Source organism: Oryzias latipes, chromosome 3, assembly GCF_002234675.1.
Source record: "Oryzias latipes chromosome 3, ASM223467v1".
Classification (NCBI taxonomy): Eukaryota; Metazoa; Chordata; class Actinopteri; order Beloniformes; family Adrianichthyidae; genus Oryzias; species Oryzias latipes.
In genome coordinates this window covers 21,648,054-21,667,514 of record NC_019861.2, presented here as the reverse complement: position 1 = coordinate 21,667,514, position 19,461 = coordinate 21,648,054, and the positions used below count along the sequence as shown (strand labels likewise).

Below are 19,461 nucleotides of genomic sequence, written 5' to 3'. Positions count from 1 at the left end.
GTGTAAACACATTTTTTAAACAGATAAAAGCCATTTTATTTAAAGTAATTCACATGTTAAGATGAGTTTATAAAAACAGCCTCATCAGTTCAACATGAACTCGTAAAAGAATGACTAAAATCGTACAAACTTTCTAAGAACATTGAACTAATGTGTGGATAAAACAACAGCATCAGCGACAACATGAACTCCACTTTCATCAGTGTTAAAATCGGCAGTGCAGTTTCCTGAGAATCATCGCTGAATAAACCCAAGAAATAAGATCTCAACCCCATCCATTACCTACATATGTCCACATTCATCCTGAAGGGAAGAGACCCTGCAAGTAAAAACAAATCCCACTTGATTTCTGTGGAGGAAACAATATTATTAGAAATGAAAAGCTTTTTAAAAAATATTTATTAAGTTAATTTAAGATAAAAGGTTAGATGTCAAATTAGTACGTTTAGAGCAGGGCTCTGCAACCTAATGCTCCAGAGTCACATGCTCTTTTATTCCTCCGCTGTGGCTCTTTGGCGTCAAAGACAAATATTAAATACATTATTTTTGCAGTTTTACTTCTTTTGTTTATTAGGTTTTGTGGTGGAATATTATTAAAAAAACACACAGTATGTTCTGCAGCACTGCAATATAGAATTGTATTTACATTTATTTAAGTTATAATGATAGAAAATACTATCTTTGACTTTCCTGCATTTTTAATTCAAGTAAATCTGCTGCAGCTGGAGGATCTTACTTGACACAGGGTGTATCTTTTTTTAAAAGGAACTTGTAAATGCTGCTGTTAAGAGTAAAATAAAATATTTATATATAGGAAAAATATAACATTGATATACTATTGTAAATATCTCAAAGCTACATTTTCTAAATGGAGGGCTTAATGACCACAAAAACACAAGTTAAGTATATTTTCTAAACAATAACATGGGAGTTCGTGGCTCCATCTGGGTTTTGGTCCGTAAGAAACGGACCTAAATGGCTCTTTTAACGTTAAAGGTTACAGACCCCTGGTTTAGAGGATCATACATTTTAGAAATATTTAAATTTTGGTAGATAACTCGTCCTTATAAAACATACAATATAATTTGAATGTAAAACTGGATGAAACAAGGAATTTTAATCTGTTTGCAAATGAAATATATTTGACTTGTTGATTCTCACCTATAAACTAAGAGGTGACTCCACTGACCCCCCCAGCTGATGTAAAGCTGCACTGAGGCCATTCTTCAGTGAGGAGTAGTTGGGCTCCTCAGAGTACTCCAGGGCCATCACAGACTTCAGGTAGGTGTGAAACGCACCTGTGCAGTGAAACACAAACAGATCATCAAGCAGTGGATCGCCTCCTCTGCTACATGCTATGAAAAAAAAAAAACTTACTGGAAACTCTCTTCTTCCCAAAGCAGTGCCTCAACAGGGCATCTACATCCTGTCTGTACCTGCATTTAAACGTTTTTATTCCAGTGGTCATGGGTCAGTAAGTTCAAAATGTAAAGAAATGCAACAGAAATCGGAATCATTCAAAAAGGACACTCCTGTTACAGCTACCTCTGTTTCTGCACGGCCACCTGTTCTGGCTGAGCGAGTTCGATCCACGGCAGCGTCCCCATGTGCCAGTGCAGCATGCAGTAACCCAGAGACTGCAGGTCACTGCGGCGAGACGGACCTGAAACACACCAGCGACAGCATCTATGCTACAACGGCTTCTTTCATGAGCAGTTTCCCTCACACCACCAAAAAACTAAAACTATCTTAACAAACAATAACAAGGTTATTCCGCTAAATGCAGCAGAGGTTACAGTTCAGTAAAAAAAGTCTGCAGTTTGATGATCAACATGGGATCATGTCTGCATCACTGAAATCTGAGTGTCTGAGTGACACAGCTTAAGAGAAGAAAACTGCATCAGCTAAGGTTGGACTAAAGGGATTCCATATTCATGAGGTCAAAGACCCACTATAAAACTGTTCTTGGTGTTTTTAACATGCTCTTGTGGCATTTTTCTGATGATGGAGGAAATATATAAAAAATAAGTTTAAAATTGCGTTTGAGAATTTCTTTATTCAAATGGTTGTGAATCAAGATCAGACCCACAAATGCCGTTGGAAAAAGCTTGCAAGTGTGACTTAGATGCTACAATCGGCGAGCCACAAGCTGCTCCTCTCCATTCTGATGCATCCACTTGTAGACGACTACCGGTAGATCCACGAATGTCTTTGTTTTCCTTGTTTGAGCTGAAATCTGGCTCAAAACTGTACTGGCTGGAAAACCCAACTCCAATGTTGCTCGCCATTTTTGTTGCACTGGCTTTAACCTAGTGAGAGAGCGCCTAAAAAAATGGATGACAGGATGTGAGGGTGGGCTTACTCTGCACACAGTCCCGCCCACAGCTCAGAGATGAATTTCTAATGAACTGCTGCTGCTGCTCTACAGATACTATATACTCGAAAATGACACAGATTTTTGGCAAAAAGATGGCATAATCATCATTAAAAGACCACCTAGAATGCTCTTAAAAAAGATCTAAAGATGATTGGTCTGGGACTTTATAGAGTCAGATTTATGCTACGTGGGGGGTGCACCTGCTCCTTTGTGTGCGTCCACGCTGATGAATGGCAGGGCGCCTTCATGCGGCGTTCTGCTGGCTTCCCGGTACTCCACATGTTTTCCTCCAGGACAGTACCTGAAGGCGTGGCAGTATCCTACCAGGTACACCTGACAGAACATGTAGGAAACATGTTCGTTAGAGGATTCTGGTCTGGTATTAAAAAGAGAAACAACATTATCTAATACATTTAAGAGAGAAAAAAAACAGCACAAAGTAATTTTTTTTTAGGTCTATTGAGCCCTTTAACAAAAATCACCTGTGCATCCTGTCCTGGTTTGATGTAGATGTTTTCTGCATTAATGTCTGCGTGGACGTACTCATTCGAATGGATGAACCTCAGCACATCCAGCTGGAAAAGCAAATAATTCCATTTATACTCGATTTCCTGAGTCATGAAGGCCACCTGACAAGCAGACATCCAGGAGAACACTCACTATTCTACAGGCCAGCTGAAGAACAACGCTCTCTGACAGAGGTTTGTTTTCTTTCTCAATGACAGAGTGGAGAGAGCGCCCCATGTCGGGGAAAATAAGAAACCTGCACGGTAAAGAGAAAAACCTCAGTGTGACATGTTCATAAAAAATGAGTAAAAAGGTCATGAAGTCATACCTGTATGAATCTGCATGTAGACCAAAACCAGCACAGGAAGGAATTCCAAGAAAATCCATCTTGTTTTGTTTGAGCCATTTGTCAACTACAAAAACAACCAATCCCAAAATCTAACTGATCAAACCGATGTGATGGGGCACCTTCTCTAAGTAAGACTACTATTCACCAAGATCAGAACAGAAAGGGACAACAAGAATAAAATAAAAAAAGTCAACAAACTGAACAATTACCAGCAGCAGGTTTGGCAGCTCTTTGCAGAAAGTTCTGCTCATTAAAGATTTTTCCTTCTTTAGCTCCCTAAAATTAAAACAACAGAGGAAGTCAAAGAAGCATCAGACAAAAATTCTCATTTAAAAAAGATCTGAAGAATTTGTGCTGACCAGTTTTAGGATGTGTGATTCCTTTGAGTTGGGGCGTAACACTGAAAGAAACAAAAATATGACTCTGTTAAGACAAATAAGCCTTATTTATCATTTTTCTATGCTGTTTGTGATCATTAAATCTGCCACTAATGAAGCTACTTAAACAAACACATTCATTTCAGTCCAAACCCTAAGAAAAAGTGCAGAGTTTTTTTGTTTGTAAAAAAAATAAAAAAATAAATAAAAGCTGAAGCTGATTGGTTTCCCAGTGTATCCCAAAACGATGAAATGTGCATTTCTAAGAAAAGAGCACTGAAATATTACAGTCTTCTCATAGTATCACCTTCATACAGAAGCTCTGTTGGACTCTGACTGAGCAGCCTCTGCAGCTTCCACTTCTTTCCCGTCATGTCGGTCACCTCCTCGCATTCTTGCAGCAGCTCCACTGCGACGGCGTGCTTCGCCCTCTTACTCCTCGCTGTCACCATCATTTTGACATTGGGAAATTATTCAGGCTGAATTAGAACCTACTAAAATATATTTTAAAAAATGTTTCTGTGAATAAGTATTAAACTAAGGAATCAACCTAATAATAAAAAACTCTTAGATCTATCATAAACCCTTGTTACCAGGGAAACAGAGGCAGCAAAGTTACACAACACATTCAGAATGCAGACAATCACCTCTTCAAATTAAGAGAAAATGATCCAGAAAATATTGTGAAATGCAAATTCAATTACAAACAAATTGTAAAAAAATTCAGAGATAGGAGAGAAGGAGGGGCAGACTCTGTTTAAATCTACACACTGGAAAGCTCCTTTCTGCTCAAACAACACTGCTTCACCCAATTGTGAGCTCTATAACACACTGCACTGCAAGGAAAATGAAAACTGGAAGCCAAAAAACAAAAAGAATCTAGATTTTTAAAAAAAGCTGGCTTAGGGCTACATTGGTTTAATCAGATTCACAGATTGGATTCAGTACAGTAACATTCAGTTCTTTTTTAAGTTTGGTTTTTGTGTTTGTTTTGGATGTTGGACTTTGTTTCTGTCATGTGTCATGCTTAGCGTTCTTTCTCTGTACCTAAGAAACGCATCTCTCATCAATGTGGTTCAGGTTTGTTAGGGTTTTTATGTCAATCTGAGACTGATACTATTGTCTGGTAAATAAAAACATGCATGTTTATTCATCAGGTTCTGCCCTACCTTTTAAAGGAGACTTGATGACTGGTGAGGAAACAGGTGAAGCAGCATCGACTGCAGGTCCCTGTGTTGCCCCGCTTCCTTTATCACACAGGTTTTGAGGCTCTTCTGCTTGTCTCTTAGGAGGGCTGGACATTTTGGCCTTTCCCTTGCCTACAGAGTGTCAAGAAAAGAATGTAAATTAAATGTATGTAGGAACGAAGAAATACATGTTGTGTTTACCTTTAGTTTACCTGATCGAGTGCACTTTCCTCGAGAAGGTGAAACATCTATGGTTGGTTCAAATTCAACTTTGGCTTTCATAGTGCCAGTTTCTGTTGATGCAAATAAACGTTAGTGCACATTTTTTGGATTCAAGAAGTGTAACAGTGATTTGAATTGGCAGGTTTAAACAGGCACAGTAACTTCTGAGTTTGGTCATGTAACGTCTTCCAAGATTTGGCCTCTATTGCCAGCAGCCTAAATAAAAACTATAATTATTCTGCAGATCATTTTACCTTCAACTATGGCAGGATGAGCGCTGGGTAGCACTAGGGGGGTGGGATCTTTGTCCAGGCGCAGCGATTTACGGGTCTTTCGCAGTGGAGGGCGAGGTGAAACGTTCATGGAGGCGATGTCCTCCTGCACTGTTGAGTAAAGACAGATAGTTAAGATCTGCAACCACATGAAGACGAAAGGAATTGATTTTTTTTTTTGTTTTAGTCCAAAATGCAATTGCACTAACCCTTATTTTCCGTAAGCTTACAACTTCTTGCAGCAAGGTTTGTTTTAGTGATGGCTGTCTCCACTTCTGCTTTTGTGGAAGCAGTGGAGCTTCCCGGTCCAAAGTCTTCAGCCGCCCAAGAAAGTTTCTCACCACATGATGGACAAAATCTGTAACCAGGCTGCAACTTTGTCCCACACTGGGGGCAAAATTGGAAAGGCATCCTGCAAAAGTAAACATATATTTATTAGGGGTGTAACAATTCATCGCTTAATCAATGAATTGATTTCTATTCCTGAACCAGATTGATTTGTCTGAGACAGAATTGAATCAAATTGACCAAGACCATTAAAAAATCCTTTCAAAATGAGACAAATCGATAATAGAATCAAAATAGGAAAATACCATATGGTTTGAGACATGGTAGGTTTATTTTACTATAATATAAAAAACAGTGCTTTTGGTTTCTATGATTTAAAAAAAATGCCATCACTTGTGAATGGAATTGCAATTAATTCTTGTTTTCTTGTTTGTATGCATATTTAATTTACACTTGATTATCTTACAAGAAAGTACGAGGCATCTGGAAAACTTCACCTGCACTGTTCAGTACCAGATATTTATTTCAGAGTCACACTGGTGGAATTTTTGGCAAAAGATATTCTGGGTGAATTTTAGCTCAGTGAATCAGATCGAAAATCGAAAAGTGAATGGAATCGACATCCACAAATATAGAATCGAATCATTGTGAAAATGAATCTTAACACCCTTAACATTTATGCATATGACCCTTATGGTTCTGTACAGGAACATTAATCCTTATTGTGTTCAGAGGCTGACACGGAACACAGTTCTCTAAATCACGTGTTTGTCAGGTCATACTGACAGCAAAGTCTGTCACAGCTTCCATGGAGGAGCTATCACATTTTTAATTGATTTATATCTCATAAAGTTCTGCAAAGTTAGTAGCAACAAAATATATCAAAAAGTTTAAAATGTATTTTTTAACCTACTTACGGAGAAGAACGATGCGACAAAAGCAAACAAACTATTTTTTCATTACGTTTTCAACAACTTGTCAAGTAATATATGTTGGTACTGTACTAGCGATAGCAAACTGTCATTTAGCAAAATGAAAATGTTTACCTCACGCATATAATTATAGGCAGTTAATGCAACAAACGTCAGTGTGGCTTACATTAAAAACTATTCTCTTTCGTTTTCAATATACCAATAATTATGAAAACTACGATGTATGAAATCGTTAACGGTACCTGGAAAAACAGACAAGACTGTTTTGGTTTGAAGCTTGCTGTTCTTCTTCGCCGACTAAACAGGAGAGGTTCCAAACGTGCTGCCCCCTCGTGGAATGCTGCTAGAATTACAAGCAGCCCAACTTTGTTGACTTGAAGGTCAACTTGAAGGTAGTAAAGATCCAAAGGCTGACAAACTTAAGGAAATGGAATGGTACTATATTAACTCCTTAGGAAATAAAACCCTCTTCCAAAAATGAATATATGATTCGGAAATTTCTTTTATTTTTAGTGAAATTAACCCCACCACCTTTGTTTTTCTTTTTGGTGAGATACTACACAATTCAAGCATTCATTAAAAATAATAAAAATCCATTTGAGGTAATAGATATATACACATTTTTATTTGGAAACAATTTACACATTCAGCATTTGAAAAATGGCACTGCTGACAACACAATGTACTTCAGTCTAAATCAAATGGCACAGATTTCTAGTGATGGCCTTACAAATATTTATTTTAATAGATTGGAAAAAAAGAAACTTGTGGCTGCTCTTGAACACCATCTGAAAAGCATCAGAGTTAACTTGTAACATTAAAAATTCTTTCCATACAAATTTTTATTTCAGTATAAAACAGTCTGCTGACATTTCATTTGAAAACATGATAAATCTGTAAAACATTGAAGGGAGTGTATAATCATTTAAATGTATTAAATTGCACATAATTATCATAAATAGGAACTATGCATTTCACCTAACTTAACTATGAATAATATTGATATTTAGCCTGTTTTCATATAAAGGCACAGTGTTAATTAAATATAGTAGGTACAATTACATTATGATTTAAAAGAAAGCAAATCAAAAATGCGTCCCAAACCTCTAGTGGACTATTATAATATTAAATACATATACATTTGGAATTTAGCACATACATTAATTTTTTCAGTTCTTGCTACATTTTTTACTTGAATTTCAGAAAACTGCAGAACAATTGTTGATTTCATAAAGCATTTACAAAAGGAAAAAGGGCTGCAGTACAACGAGGTGAAAACTATGAAGCGCATGTTCACTGGGGGAGGCATCGATAAAACCACAGCATCCAGGAAAACATTTAGCAAAGCTTTAGTGGAACAATCGCTGATCTGTTAGTTGTCTGGTTGCAGATAAATGTTATCACTCAGACGTGTGCGTTCACCAATCTGTGGAAGACAGTCTGTTTCTGAGAGCACATTCAGCATTATGAACAGAGAGGAATTGTACATCAGGTATTTTTACAAATAAATATGCCCCACAAACAACCCATATGCAGGAATCATTGGAAAGAAAGTATATTACTGAATAAAGGGGAATAAAATGAAATTCCCACACGAAAAACAACATTCACTTCTGTACTGGTAGGCTTATCAGAGCACCTTTTACAGCGAGTATGATGTACTTTCATGAAGGAAATGGTACAGATCATGATGAAGAGGTGGACTGTCATCAAGCCAAACATACTGTATAGACTCCCACTTTTTAATCTTCAACAGGCACACTTTCCCCTGTCAGGAGCCTCTGGGATGTCTTGGTGATTGGGTCCGTTGGGTCGAACCGTCCCGTCTGGGATCCACGACTTGTCGACGCAGTGCTCCATTCTCCTCATGATAAGATCCAGCAGGATTCTCACAGCCTCTGTGACGTTTTGTCCATTTGCTGCACTCGTCTCGAAGTACGGTATTCTGCGTGAATGCAAAAACCACAACAAGAATTGATGCACTCGTTTCATCTTTACTATTTTAAACACATTTATTCCAAGAGGGAATTTTATTTTAGCTCTTCTGAACTTCAGTCCCAGTTAGTTTTATGATTAAAAAAAAAGAAAAAAACAATGTTTAAACACAACAACAAAAAAAGTGTTGCTGCTAGCAAACAGATATTTTTAAGTTATAAAAGTTCTCTCAGGTGTGGCTAAAAAGTACTAGACCAGGATATTTTACGTCAGCAAATATTTGCTTTTGAAGGAGGACAAATTTAGTCTTGCTGTTCAAGGTTAGGCAAACACAGCGCCACAGCCCTCTTGACAAACGTTTAAGGGAGAGGTTTAAGTGCGAACGGATTAAATCCAGACTGAGATACCCGTATTTCTCTGCCAGCTCACGAGCCTCGTCTTCACTGATGGCTCTCTGATCCATCAGGTCACACTTGTTGCCACACAGAACCACGTCTGGGTTTTCACAGTACGCGTGCATCTGTAATTGACCTGGAAAGCAACAATCAGGTGTTTAGGTCTCCGTTTCAGAACACAAACAAGAAGGACATGATGGACTGATGAGGAGCAGAGCAGCAGCTCAGGAAACTATTTTCAATTCTGAGTTTGGACATCGTCAGACGTACTCATCCAGTTTCGGACATTGAGGAAGCTTTGTTCGTTTGTCAGATCAAACAGGAGGAGGAAACCCATAGCATCTCGAAAAAAAGCCGTCGTCAAACTTCGGAATCTGAAACAAAATAGGAATAATTCACAACCGATATGGAGGATTCAGAAAGTTCTTCAGAATGCGAGTATGAAAAGAAGTCCATGAACCTCTCCTGCCCTGCAGTGTCCCACAGCTGCAAGTGGATCTTCTGTCCTTTACTGGATGTTCCGCCTGAACCTGTGGGAGGAAACAGCTGTAGGGAAACAAAAACCAAAGACGTCAGATGTTTAGTAAAAATTCAGATTTGAAGGTTCTTCTGCACAGAGAAAAAAAAAAATGAGACGCAATCATATAAACCTATAATAAAAAATCCTAATATTTCTACACAAATTGAAGAATTCAAAGAAAAAAAGGATTAAATGGCAAAAAACATAAATATGGCCGTGATAACAGACCGTCCTGTATCGTTTATACATTTAACTATTGATTCCTATACTTATGGTACACATTTTTGTAATCCTACAAGATTGGACAATAAAAATATAACAACATTTATCTCAAGACACTGCCATAACAACTCAAGAGGGCAAATGTTTGGGAAATATCTTCAACACAGATGTTAGCAACCAAATATAGAAAAAAAAAACTATATTCAAATAATGTTCTATGGTTTTTAAAAAAGATTACTATACTTTGGAATCTAGCAGTCAAAAGAACCAATTTTGTGTGTAGAACATTATTTTTGGCAGATTGTTTAAGTCCAACGCAGTAAACAAAATTTACCATGAAATATTTCTTGAAGTGTAGCAAACGTGATAAAAAAAAATTGTATTTTCTTATCATAAATTTGAAAAACACTGCTCTGATGTAAATTCACTCCTGAAGTGTTTTGCAGGATTTTGAAATATTTTAGAAAAAGTTTTAGAAGTGGAGATTAGTAGCAATAAGGTAAGAAGAAAGTCAACACAGCACTGAAGGTAAGTGTTTATTCTTCAGGAGGGTGGTGCCTGCACCAACATTAGTCATATCTAAAGCTTCTGTTACAACATCAGCTGAGCTGGCAGTCTGCAGCAAAACCAGCACCTGCAGCAATCAAAAGGCATCAAACTTACCACAGTTTTTTCCCTGAAGTCTATTCCCACTGTAGTGATGAACTTGGAGTTAAACTTGCCATCTGTGTATTGGTATAAGAAGCTGGTTTTTCCCACACCAGAGTCCCCCAGAGCTAGGAATTTGATGAGGTAGTCGTACTCCCCATCAGACATGCTGAATCCTTGATTTCTACATTTTAGGATTGTTACAAACAAACACAAACCGACATGGTCAGTAACCTAGCAGAAGACATAGGAAATCCTCAATCGAAATGTAAACAAAAGGAAACAACAAAATTATTAAAAAAGTGGTAAAGATTTCCATTTGTTATTCCAGCCTTTTCTAAATACTTTAAAATAGAAAAAAACATTCTCTTGTAATTCTACAGGCAGATGTAGCACTTTGAGAGGAAAGAGGAGCAGCAGCTTCATAAAAAGGACTTCTTTAAAATGACAGAGAACAAAAATGTGTGGAAATATTTTGCACAATCATTGCCTGAGGAAACACTAATCCTCTTTTAAATAATATTAATAAACGAATGAAAAAAAACAACACATCTCAGTTTACTGCAACATGCCAAGCTTTACATTCAAACTTTTAGGTATTATGGATTAAGAATGGATTTAAATCTGCCTGAACAAAATGTAAAGCATCACAAGGCTGTGACTAACTCAAGGAAATATGAAACACTTGATGTAACTTTTTGCAATGCTTCAATAACTGCAGGAAAAACCTAAAAAAAGCAGCAAAGCCAAATCACATGGTTGGTGCTGACCAGAGCCAGACAAGCCCTGCATTCCTGTCTCGCCCCCTAACCTTTCATCGAGAACTATAAGCGGATTGGGGTTTCATGCAGAATCCAGATCCATGAAAAATGTGCTGGAAGTCATGGCAGCAAGCTTCACGGCGCCATAAACAGAAAGTTACAACGTGCAAATCCCACAACTGCAAGATTTGCATCTCTGCAGACAAACCTGTTTTGATTCAATAAAGATTAAAAGTTGGATCAAGTTTGGCATCAACAAAGCTCTTCTAACAGGCATTTATCTCCAATGTGATTCACTTCTAGTGTAAAAGCATTTCTAATCATCAGTTTTGAATTTTCCAGATTTTCTTTTAATGTTTTCAAAAACGTTTCATTTGCTCCACTGCACAGCTTTTCTTGCATACAAGGCTAAGTGAGCTCTACAACACATTCAGCCTTAAAAAGTTAAAGGTGTTTTGTTAGTTTAATTTTATATAAATCTGTCACATAGTTCATACTGCATACTTCAGAAGAATCCCATTAAGCCCCCCCCCCCCCCCCTGCCTTCACTTGCAGCGTCTTCATGGCAGAACACACCTGATCCAGGTGATCAGCAGTAAGTAGGGCGAAGACTGCTGGAAAACAAACACTCTGTCCTTTGCAGCCATTGACTGAATGCAGCAAAGTTAGGTCAAACATGGCTCCGCCCACTTCTGGCTGTTCCACGTCCCAAAATATCCCAGCCAAACTACTGAATCTCGACAATTCACTTTGGTTTACAAATTCATGATTCAACTTTTCTTTCAGGATTTGATTTGTCAGTGATCTATTGAACGAATGCTTACATTGATAAAATTGTAAATCAATAAACTAACTGAAAATCTGTATTTGCCAGATAAAAGAAGATTTATGAGTGAATATTGAATTTTCCAATTGAATTTCATCAGCACGTTCATTTTTATAAACCCCATTCCTACCTTAGGCAGTATATTTATTTGTAATAACGTCTAAGCTGTTTCTATTCACAGTATAACCCCCGCAAAGAGGTGAGGTCCCATCTCGACACAAAACTTGACTTTGTTTAGCCGCAATGCAAACCCGTGGAGTTTGCACCAATAACGTTAATACTGCACCACGATGCAATCGCTTACAAGCAAGACATCACCACACAAACGAGTTTCAGTCCTCTTACAGTCAATGTAGGAGTCTGTTATGGGAAAGCTCTGATGTGATGCCAACTACGATGACTAACCCACTCCACAGGACTTTCCTGATGACATGAATCAATTCCTCCCCACTGAACCCAACATGGCTGCCAACAAAACTGAATTGAAGAGCATTTCATGAAATCCCATTTAGAGGTTTGAGACTCATTTCTATTTGTTTAGGATATTTAAAGACTTTTTTTTTTTAAACTAAAACTTCTCCTGTGGATCAACCCAAAAATCTGTTGTCAGGAACAGGAAATGTCACCACAGCTATTTCACATTCAGGTTTATTCCACAACTTAGACATTTTTGCTAAATAAAGCCGGTCAAACTAAAAACAGCACAGTAAATATGTTTTGGAATTAAAAGAAAAAGTTTTATCAATTTGCACTTTGACAATATAACATTGATTCATGACATCCATGAAATCATTTTCTTTTATCCGTTATTTATGGTGTTTTTAGGCAGAAAAAAAAAAGATTTTCTGTTAGTATTTAATTTATTTTTTTAGTTCTTGTAAATGTAGCTCAGTTTTTTTAATAATCTAACAAAAACAAAAAAAGTTTTATTAAAATTGATATAAAGTTCGGGAAAAAATCTGTTTAATTTAATCCTACAGAGTTGGAAACTGAATTAAACCAATTGTTAAACAAAATCAAATCAATTTAGTCATTTGGCAGCAAGACCCATATTATTCATTAAAGCTCCACTCTGTAGAAAATCCTGTTTTGGAGTTTTTAACATGTTCTTATGGCATTTGGAAGACTCATAGCCAAAATTAGGCTCAAACTTAAATTTCTGAGTATTTCTTTATTAAAATCAGGGCTGCCCGATATGAGGAAAACTCGCAATTTGTGATAATAATGATCAATATTTCAATGACGATGTAACTTATGATACATGAAAAAAATAGCATAACATCCAAAAACATCATCTACATTTCACTGCAACAGTTTGTTTTAAATAACAGTCAACATAACTTAAATGATTCTCTAAAATGACCCTCGCCTACTTCAAATTGTTGTGAATCAGGAGCGAATGAAAAAAGGCTGTTTAAAAAAAAAAAACATTTTTGTGATGTAGAAAACACTGGGCGGACCACAAGCTCCCTGCTATGAGCTCTTAGCAACGGGGAGGGGAAGGGGAGCGGAGTTGCTCGGTGCAAACAGTCCCGCCCACAACTCAGAGACAAATTTCTAATGAATTCCAGCGGCTCTGCAGGAAACATGTCCTGAAAAACGACACGTTTTTAGGTTTTGGCTGCAAATGGCAAAATCATAACTAAAAGACCACTGGGCATGCTTTTACAATAGATCAAAAGATGATGGGAGTGGGACTTTAAACTGTTGCATATACTGACAAATGTATAGCATTTTAAAGAAAGCAGTCAAAGAAACAAGAAAAAAGAGAAAACCCTAAAAGTCAGAAAAACAAAAAACAAAAAATAATCCTGTATAAAACAATAGTTGCTGCATGAAGATGAGTTTTGAATGGGATTTATTTTCAGGCAGGAGAACTTTTCACACCTTGTCATTTTAGTGAATAGAAAATTGTCACCTGAAACTAGTATTATGAGTGTAATACCTATTTGAATAACATCACACTGTTAAAATCTAGTTGGTAGTATTGGTAATAAACAGTGAAGCAGCAGACAGAAAAATGGAAATCTCAACAACTTCACGTGAATTAAAGTATCAACATTTGGATCTGATTTGACAGCTTATTGATCAATCTACTAGTTAAACTCAGATCTTCTTTATTGACAGGGTCCAGTACTTCTGCTTAGGTGAAAACACGTCACAACGGCAGCACAGCACAGCAAAACCACACTGTCGGAGGGAAGACTGCCTCAGCATATTCTAGCAGATTATCAATCTAATCAGACGTTTCCTTTGTATGAGACGTGTTCCAAAGGCACCGTGACAAATGAGTTATGAAAAAGAATCTTGCCTCGCTTCATTGTCGTGTCATAACTGAGAAAAATAAACGCTCTACTGACAGAATGAGATCTTTTACAGAGCTGAGCAAAAAACAAAAAGGGAAGTGCAGCCGTTGCTACTTAAGATATGCTTTCCTTTGACAATCATGGCCCAATTTGTGCTACTCCACTGATCAAAGACGTGGCCGACGTGATGCACGTGACATTAGAAAAAAAGGCCATAAATTTGGATATATTATAAGCTGGAAGGGCCCTCAAGACCCTAATTCTTTTCATACATAAACTGCTCTAACCTGAAGCTGGTTCAGTTGAATGAACCTGTACAGCAAATAAACTAGTTTATCTACATACAAAAGTGGCAACAGTCTTGTGCAAGGATCACCTTCTCAGCTATTGAGGAAGTTTGTCGGAGACGGTTTTTTTCTTTAGAAAAACATGGCCAAATGTCTCATGAGTTTCCTGTTAAGGTAACATGTGCTAAGCATGTTAGCTTGTTTAGTTTGCAGCTCGAAAAAAATTTAAAATTATGATTTTTTTTTTTTTTTTACACAAGCAGCTTTCAAGCTAGAAAGACAAAAATGAGCCTATCAATGGGGATTATGAATAACCTGTAGTATATAGAAAGCATTCCTGATATAAAATGGCTAAAATACAGAGGAAAGTGTTAGATAAATTCAGACTGACTGATGTATTTCCGAACAGAAAACGACATCAGCTGATCAGTATGAAAGCGATGATCAATTTAACAGCGGGTTCATCTGATGACTCCTACTTAAATGAATAAAGTGACTGTTCAGTCAAAGGTCAGGAATATTCCATTTTTATTTCCAATGACAAATGGAAGTTCAATAAAATACAACAGATTTGTAAGATGAGAACTCATTTATAGAAAGTGCTTCTCAAAAATTAGAAAGAATCTTTCAACAATCTTAAAAGAATTGCAAAAAGGAAAACGAATTCAGATGCAAAACTAGAATTTAAAATTGAAGTGTTAACATTTTAAAATAGTCACATTCCAAATTTTCTATTGATCTATGGTAAAAGCGTCCCATTGGTCTTTTAATTATGATTATGCCATTTTAAGACATAATCAGAAAACCTGTAATTTTCTAGGACCGTTTCAGCAGACGGCAGTAGTTCACTAGAAGTTTGTCTCTGAGTTTTGGGAACTGTTGGTGCTGAGTCCTGAGTCTGTCCTAGTTTCCCAAAATCCATCTGATTGCATTCTGTCCTGCTAGCTTACAGCCCCTTACACCCCCAACCTAACATTACCTGTGCAACAGGGAGCCATCCAGTTGTAATTAGATACCAGCTTGAACGAGGACAACAAAGACGTACACGGATCCATTTGTCTGCAACTGGATGCATCGGAATGGAGCTTGTGGCTTGCCGTAGGAGCTCCTACGTCACACCTAAAAGCTTTTTCCAATGACATTTTTTCATCTGCTCCTGATTCACAACAATTTGAATAAAATAATACTCAGAAATGCAATTTTAATATTAATTCTCTTAATGTATTATGTCCTCCATCATGAGAAGAATGCCACAAGAATACCAAACCACCATTTGCATCCGAGTGGGTCTTTAAGAAGTGAAAGGTGCTCTTTACTTTTGATATTATGTTGTAGTCCAACAATGTTTACATTTTAAACCCATTAAGTGAGTTATAATGATTGACGGTTCTGGTCTGCCGTGGTTAACTGTTGTTTTAAACCTCTTGGTAACATCCTTTCCATGTTAAGCCATGTTTAAATAAAGATTAGTCAAACTCATGTTATTCTGCCTGCTTCATTTTACAGAGGGAGGGGGCGAGCGCGGCTGCCAGCCCTCCCACCCATGCAAGACGGAACCCACGTAGCAGCCAAGTCACAGATAAATGGAGGAGCCACCGTGGGCGGCCAAGGGAGGGGGGTTCCGGATGTGCACCACCAGCTTATCAAAATACAACGTGACATAATTAACAAGAATGTGAATGTGCTTTTTTGGGGGGAGGGGGTACATTTTTTATTTTTTTTTAAAGGGAGGCACAGAAAAACACGTGAGACAAGAGGCGCTCCAAATCCATTTGCACGCAAAGATGCGGGCCTGAACAGCCAATTATCCCAAACCAATTGGTCCTCAGCTGGTCCTCATGTGGGGGACGCCGGAAACATTTTAGTTAGCCTGCAGTGCGGGTCCTGTCAAACTCTCAAACTTTTTCAGACATGTTGTTCTCAAAATTGGACCGTTTGGTCAAATGACCTCCTGCGTGAAGAGATGTTGGTGGCTTGCAAGGTGTAACGATGGTTTGTCATTTCGCTGCTTGAGAAAATAACGAGAAAAGTGTCCGCTCAGGAGAAACAGGTTCAAGTTTTCCAAATATCAAAGCTCTTCAGTTTCTCAAGGAAGCGCAGAAATACCAGCAAGACCATCAAGTCGAGTAAAAAGTTTCCTGCTAACCTCTGACAGATGCTACGGGCTGATTTCTTGACATTTCCTGAAAGAAAAAGTACTCACCAGCCGCGGGGCGTTGCTGCTCTGCTGTCTGTCGTCAAAAAGAAAACGCTCAACTGTCCGCTTCGGGCTTTATGGAAGCTAAATGACGGAGTTCTTGACTTTCGGCGTCCCTTTCTGGCCCAGCAGAGAACTTGAGAGCAGCCGCATCTACTCGGAGCTCAGACCAACTGCCGCCTGGCCGCGCTGAGAAACAGCGCCTCCCGACGGTACAGGCGGGAACTGCAGCACGTCAAGGATGGCCCACATGGGTCAGTCCATCTGACTGGTTAAAGTTTGATGAATAAATAATACAACCATATTAATTGGTTGGTTTTAAATTCAACAAATAAAATTGTTACGCTGAATAATCTGATATACTGAATGAAAAAAAAACTTATGTAATTTGCAATTTTTTAGTTACCTCTAAGGTTCCTTGATCTCCCTTCTAAAATATTTTAGAAATGTCCATGGTAAAGGAGTACACAAAGAAAATAAATAAATTGATTAGAAATTTCTTATGAATTATGAACTAATTATTTGTTAACAAGTGATTGCTGTTAAACCAATAAATGGTTGTTAGCAAAAGCAAATAAATAAATAAAATTCATAATAATTAATCTTTGCACATGACTTTATTCTTCAACCTTAAATGTTACCCACTGCAATGAACAGGATGATAGCAGTCTACAGAGCAATTTAACACTTGTTAAGCGGTGAAATATTTTTATCTCTGGTTTGGGACATTTAACAATAGCTGTGTTGTTTTATTGAATGCATCAGGTATTCACATCATCTTCCAACGTACCTAATAGAAAACTGGATAGGTATTGATAAAAGCTTAAAATAATGAATGCACAAGCAATCACTCTGGTATACAACCATCGCATTAAAATAGCATTATTTTTTTTCAATACAGTAGAAGAAATCCAGTATTTGTTCCATTGCTAATTTTGTAGGGTTTGCCTACTTTGAAAAAAAATTTATAGTTTTTTGTCATCTTAATGGTAGATTCAGTGTAATAGTAAGAGTTAGAAAAACACAACGAAAATTGAGAAAATAACTTTATATACATTTAACTGTATATTTCTTTATCAATCCAAACAGCTTATCTCTATAATGCCATATTCATTTAATGCTTACATTTTCAAACAATATTAACTCAAATTCTTTAAAATTTACCTTGGATAGAACATTTCAATTCTTCTTTCAAGTTTGGTGTTGGTACAAACATTGCAAGATTTAATAATTACATATCAGTGTTTACAAGTAAAGCTAAAAAAAAAATACTTTGTTTTTGCTTGTTTGCCTAAGTTTTGCTAATTGCTAGTAAGAAAAGACATTAATTCCTCTGCACATAATCTCACATGAACCGGTGATCCTTATCTGACCGTAGAAGTAGGTTAAAGTACGAGGCTTTTATGTTTCATTGTGATGGACTGACGATCTCTGCAAAGTGTGCAGAGGGAGAGGCCATAAGGTATTTACTTAAAGTATGCTCTACACATGTCATGTTGAATTAAGACATTTTTATTCAATATACACACGTTCTCAAAAAGTATCTTATGATGGCCTTTGAGTCCAACACAGGCAGTGTGGCTGAAATAAAGACACAAACATTTGTCTGTTTATTTCTTTATCACGATGAATTACTTCAGTCTGTTTTATTCTGTTTCTTCGGCACATCTGTGTCTTCTTGTCCTGAGATCTTCTGTACAGGCTCAAAATAAGGTTTGTAGATATACAAGCCTCCCGCAACCCCGAGCACAGTGGCCAAAAGCAACTGCGTGAAAGGCAATCTTTGCCTAAACATGATCCTTTTCAGTTAGAAATCCCAATGGAGACACTAGAAGATCCTAAAAACAGAAGCAAAATGATGTAATCAGTACATTTATGCAGACATCATTTCCTGGTGGGTTTTTTTTTTTTTTTTTCTTTTGCATTTGCTTCACAGTGATGAATGTTGCACATCCTTAACATGTTGTAAGTGAAACTTTCACCTCAAACTTACACACCCAAAGCAGTATCTCCACAAACACGAATTTATTATTATTTTTAATCAAATTATTTTTCTAATGTTATGATGCCACATTTTTATTGCATGTCCTCCCGTTAGCTTTAGAGGAAATTATGGTTCTTTCCATTTTGAAATTAAAATAACCAGAATAAAATTCTTTACCTAAGCCTGATGAGTCAATATTAGTGCTTTAGTTTTCCTTGTTTTGTTTTTAAAATAATATAAGTCATGAATGATGAAGCAATGAGACACGTGAAACTTTTGTTTTTATGGTGTTACTTTCAAAATTCAAACCGGAAGTGAGTCCTAACTGGGGGGGAAACTTGACAACCTTGACGTTTTGTGAGTACTTTATGAGACAAAACCGCCATAATGTATTTTTGCACAAAGGTTACAGTCTATAGCATTAGTTAATACGAAATCAAATAAACTGACAGCGCGTCTTTCTGTAAGGCAAATAAACATGAAAACAACAAGCAACCACAACGCACAGCAAGCACACTTACATGAGAGGAGCATTCTTCTTCTGGTTTTTGCTGTGGTACAACACTCTTGAAGGAGCGAAGAGTGCCCTCATGTGGGGAATTAAAAGAACAACTTGAAAAAAGGTGACGTCACACAAATAATGGTTAAGGGTTGCTAAGATCTTAAATATACTTTAACAAAAACTTAAAGTTATTGTCTATTTATGATTAACACATTTGGTAAACCTTATAAATGGACACTCATTATTTTATTATTAAATTATGACACTTGTGGCAAAAGATCTAAAACAAATGAAATTAGGAAATTTAAACAATATCATAAGCTTGAAATGTGTTATTCAAATTTCCAACTGCTTTTCGGATGCTCAA

General features: G+C 37.1%; 3 protein-coding genes across 6 annotated transcripts; all 3 read right to left on the bottom strand.

The window, feature by feature from the left end:
• Positions 1-11: 11 nt before the first annotated feature.
• On the bottom strand, positions 12-6,833 carry vrk3 (vaccinia related kinase 3). 4 transcript variants are annotated; one of them, XM_011491498.3, is made up of 16 exons: positions 6,754-6,833; positions 5,501-5,703; positions 5,274-5,402; positions 5,010-5,090; positions 4,780-4,929; positions 3,918-4,052; positions 3,593-3,633; positions 3,443-3,509; positions 3,213-3,297; positions 3,038-3,140; positions 2,860-2,952; positions 2,578-2,710; positions 1,546-1,663; positions 1,378-1,436; positions 1,162-1,298; positions 12-349 (listed from the first exon to the last, which is right to left on the bottom strand). In XM_011491498.3, exons 2-15 carry the CDS (start codon positions 5,700-5,702, stop codon positions 1,162-1,164), a joined length of 1,533 nt encoding a protein of 510 aa, XP_011489800.1. In that variant the 5' UTR covers position 5,703; positions 6,754-6,833; the 3' UTR covers positions 12-349. The 4 variants fall into 4 exon arrangements, with proteins under 4 accessions (XP_011489800.1, XP_011489810.1, XP_020570076.1 ...); XM_011491508.3 differs by lacking the exon at positions 6,754-6,833 and adding an exon at positions 6,626-6,711; XM_020714417.2 differs by lacking the exon at positions 6,754-6,833 and adding an exon at positions 6,678-6,696.
• Positions 6,834-7,107: 274 nt separating this feature from the next.
• rab27a (RAB27A, member RAS oncogene family) lies at positions 7,108-16,831 on the bottom strand. The gene is made up of 6 exons (XM_004067187.4): positions 16,615-16,831; positions 10,247-10,415; positions 9,302-9,387; positions 9,112-9,215; positions 8,854-8,977; positions 7,108-8,456 (listed from the first exon to the last, which is right to left on the bottom strand). The coding sequence occupies exons 2-6, from the start codon at positions 10,397-10,399 to the stop codon at positions 8,261-8,263; spliced, it is 663 nt and encodes a 220-aa protein (XP_004067235.1). The 5' UTR covers positions 10,400-10,415; positions 16,615-16,831; the 3' UTR covers positions 7,108-8,260.
• A 1,268-nt stretch (positions 16,832-18,099) lies between these two features.
• On the bottom strand, positions 18,100-19,195 carry pigbos1 (PIGB opposite strand 1). The gene is made up of 2 exons (XM_020714400.2): positions 19,114-19,195; positions 18,100-18,446 (listed from the first exon to the last, which is right to left on the bottom strand). Exon 2 carries the CDS (start codon positions 18,401-18,403, stop codon positions 18,245-18,247), a length of 159 nt encoding a protein of 52 aa, XP_020570059.1. The 5' UTR covers positions 18,404-18,446; positions 19,114-19,195; the 3' UTR covers positions 18,100-18,244.
• Positions 19,196-19,461: the final 266 nt, after the last annotated feature.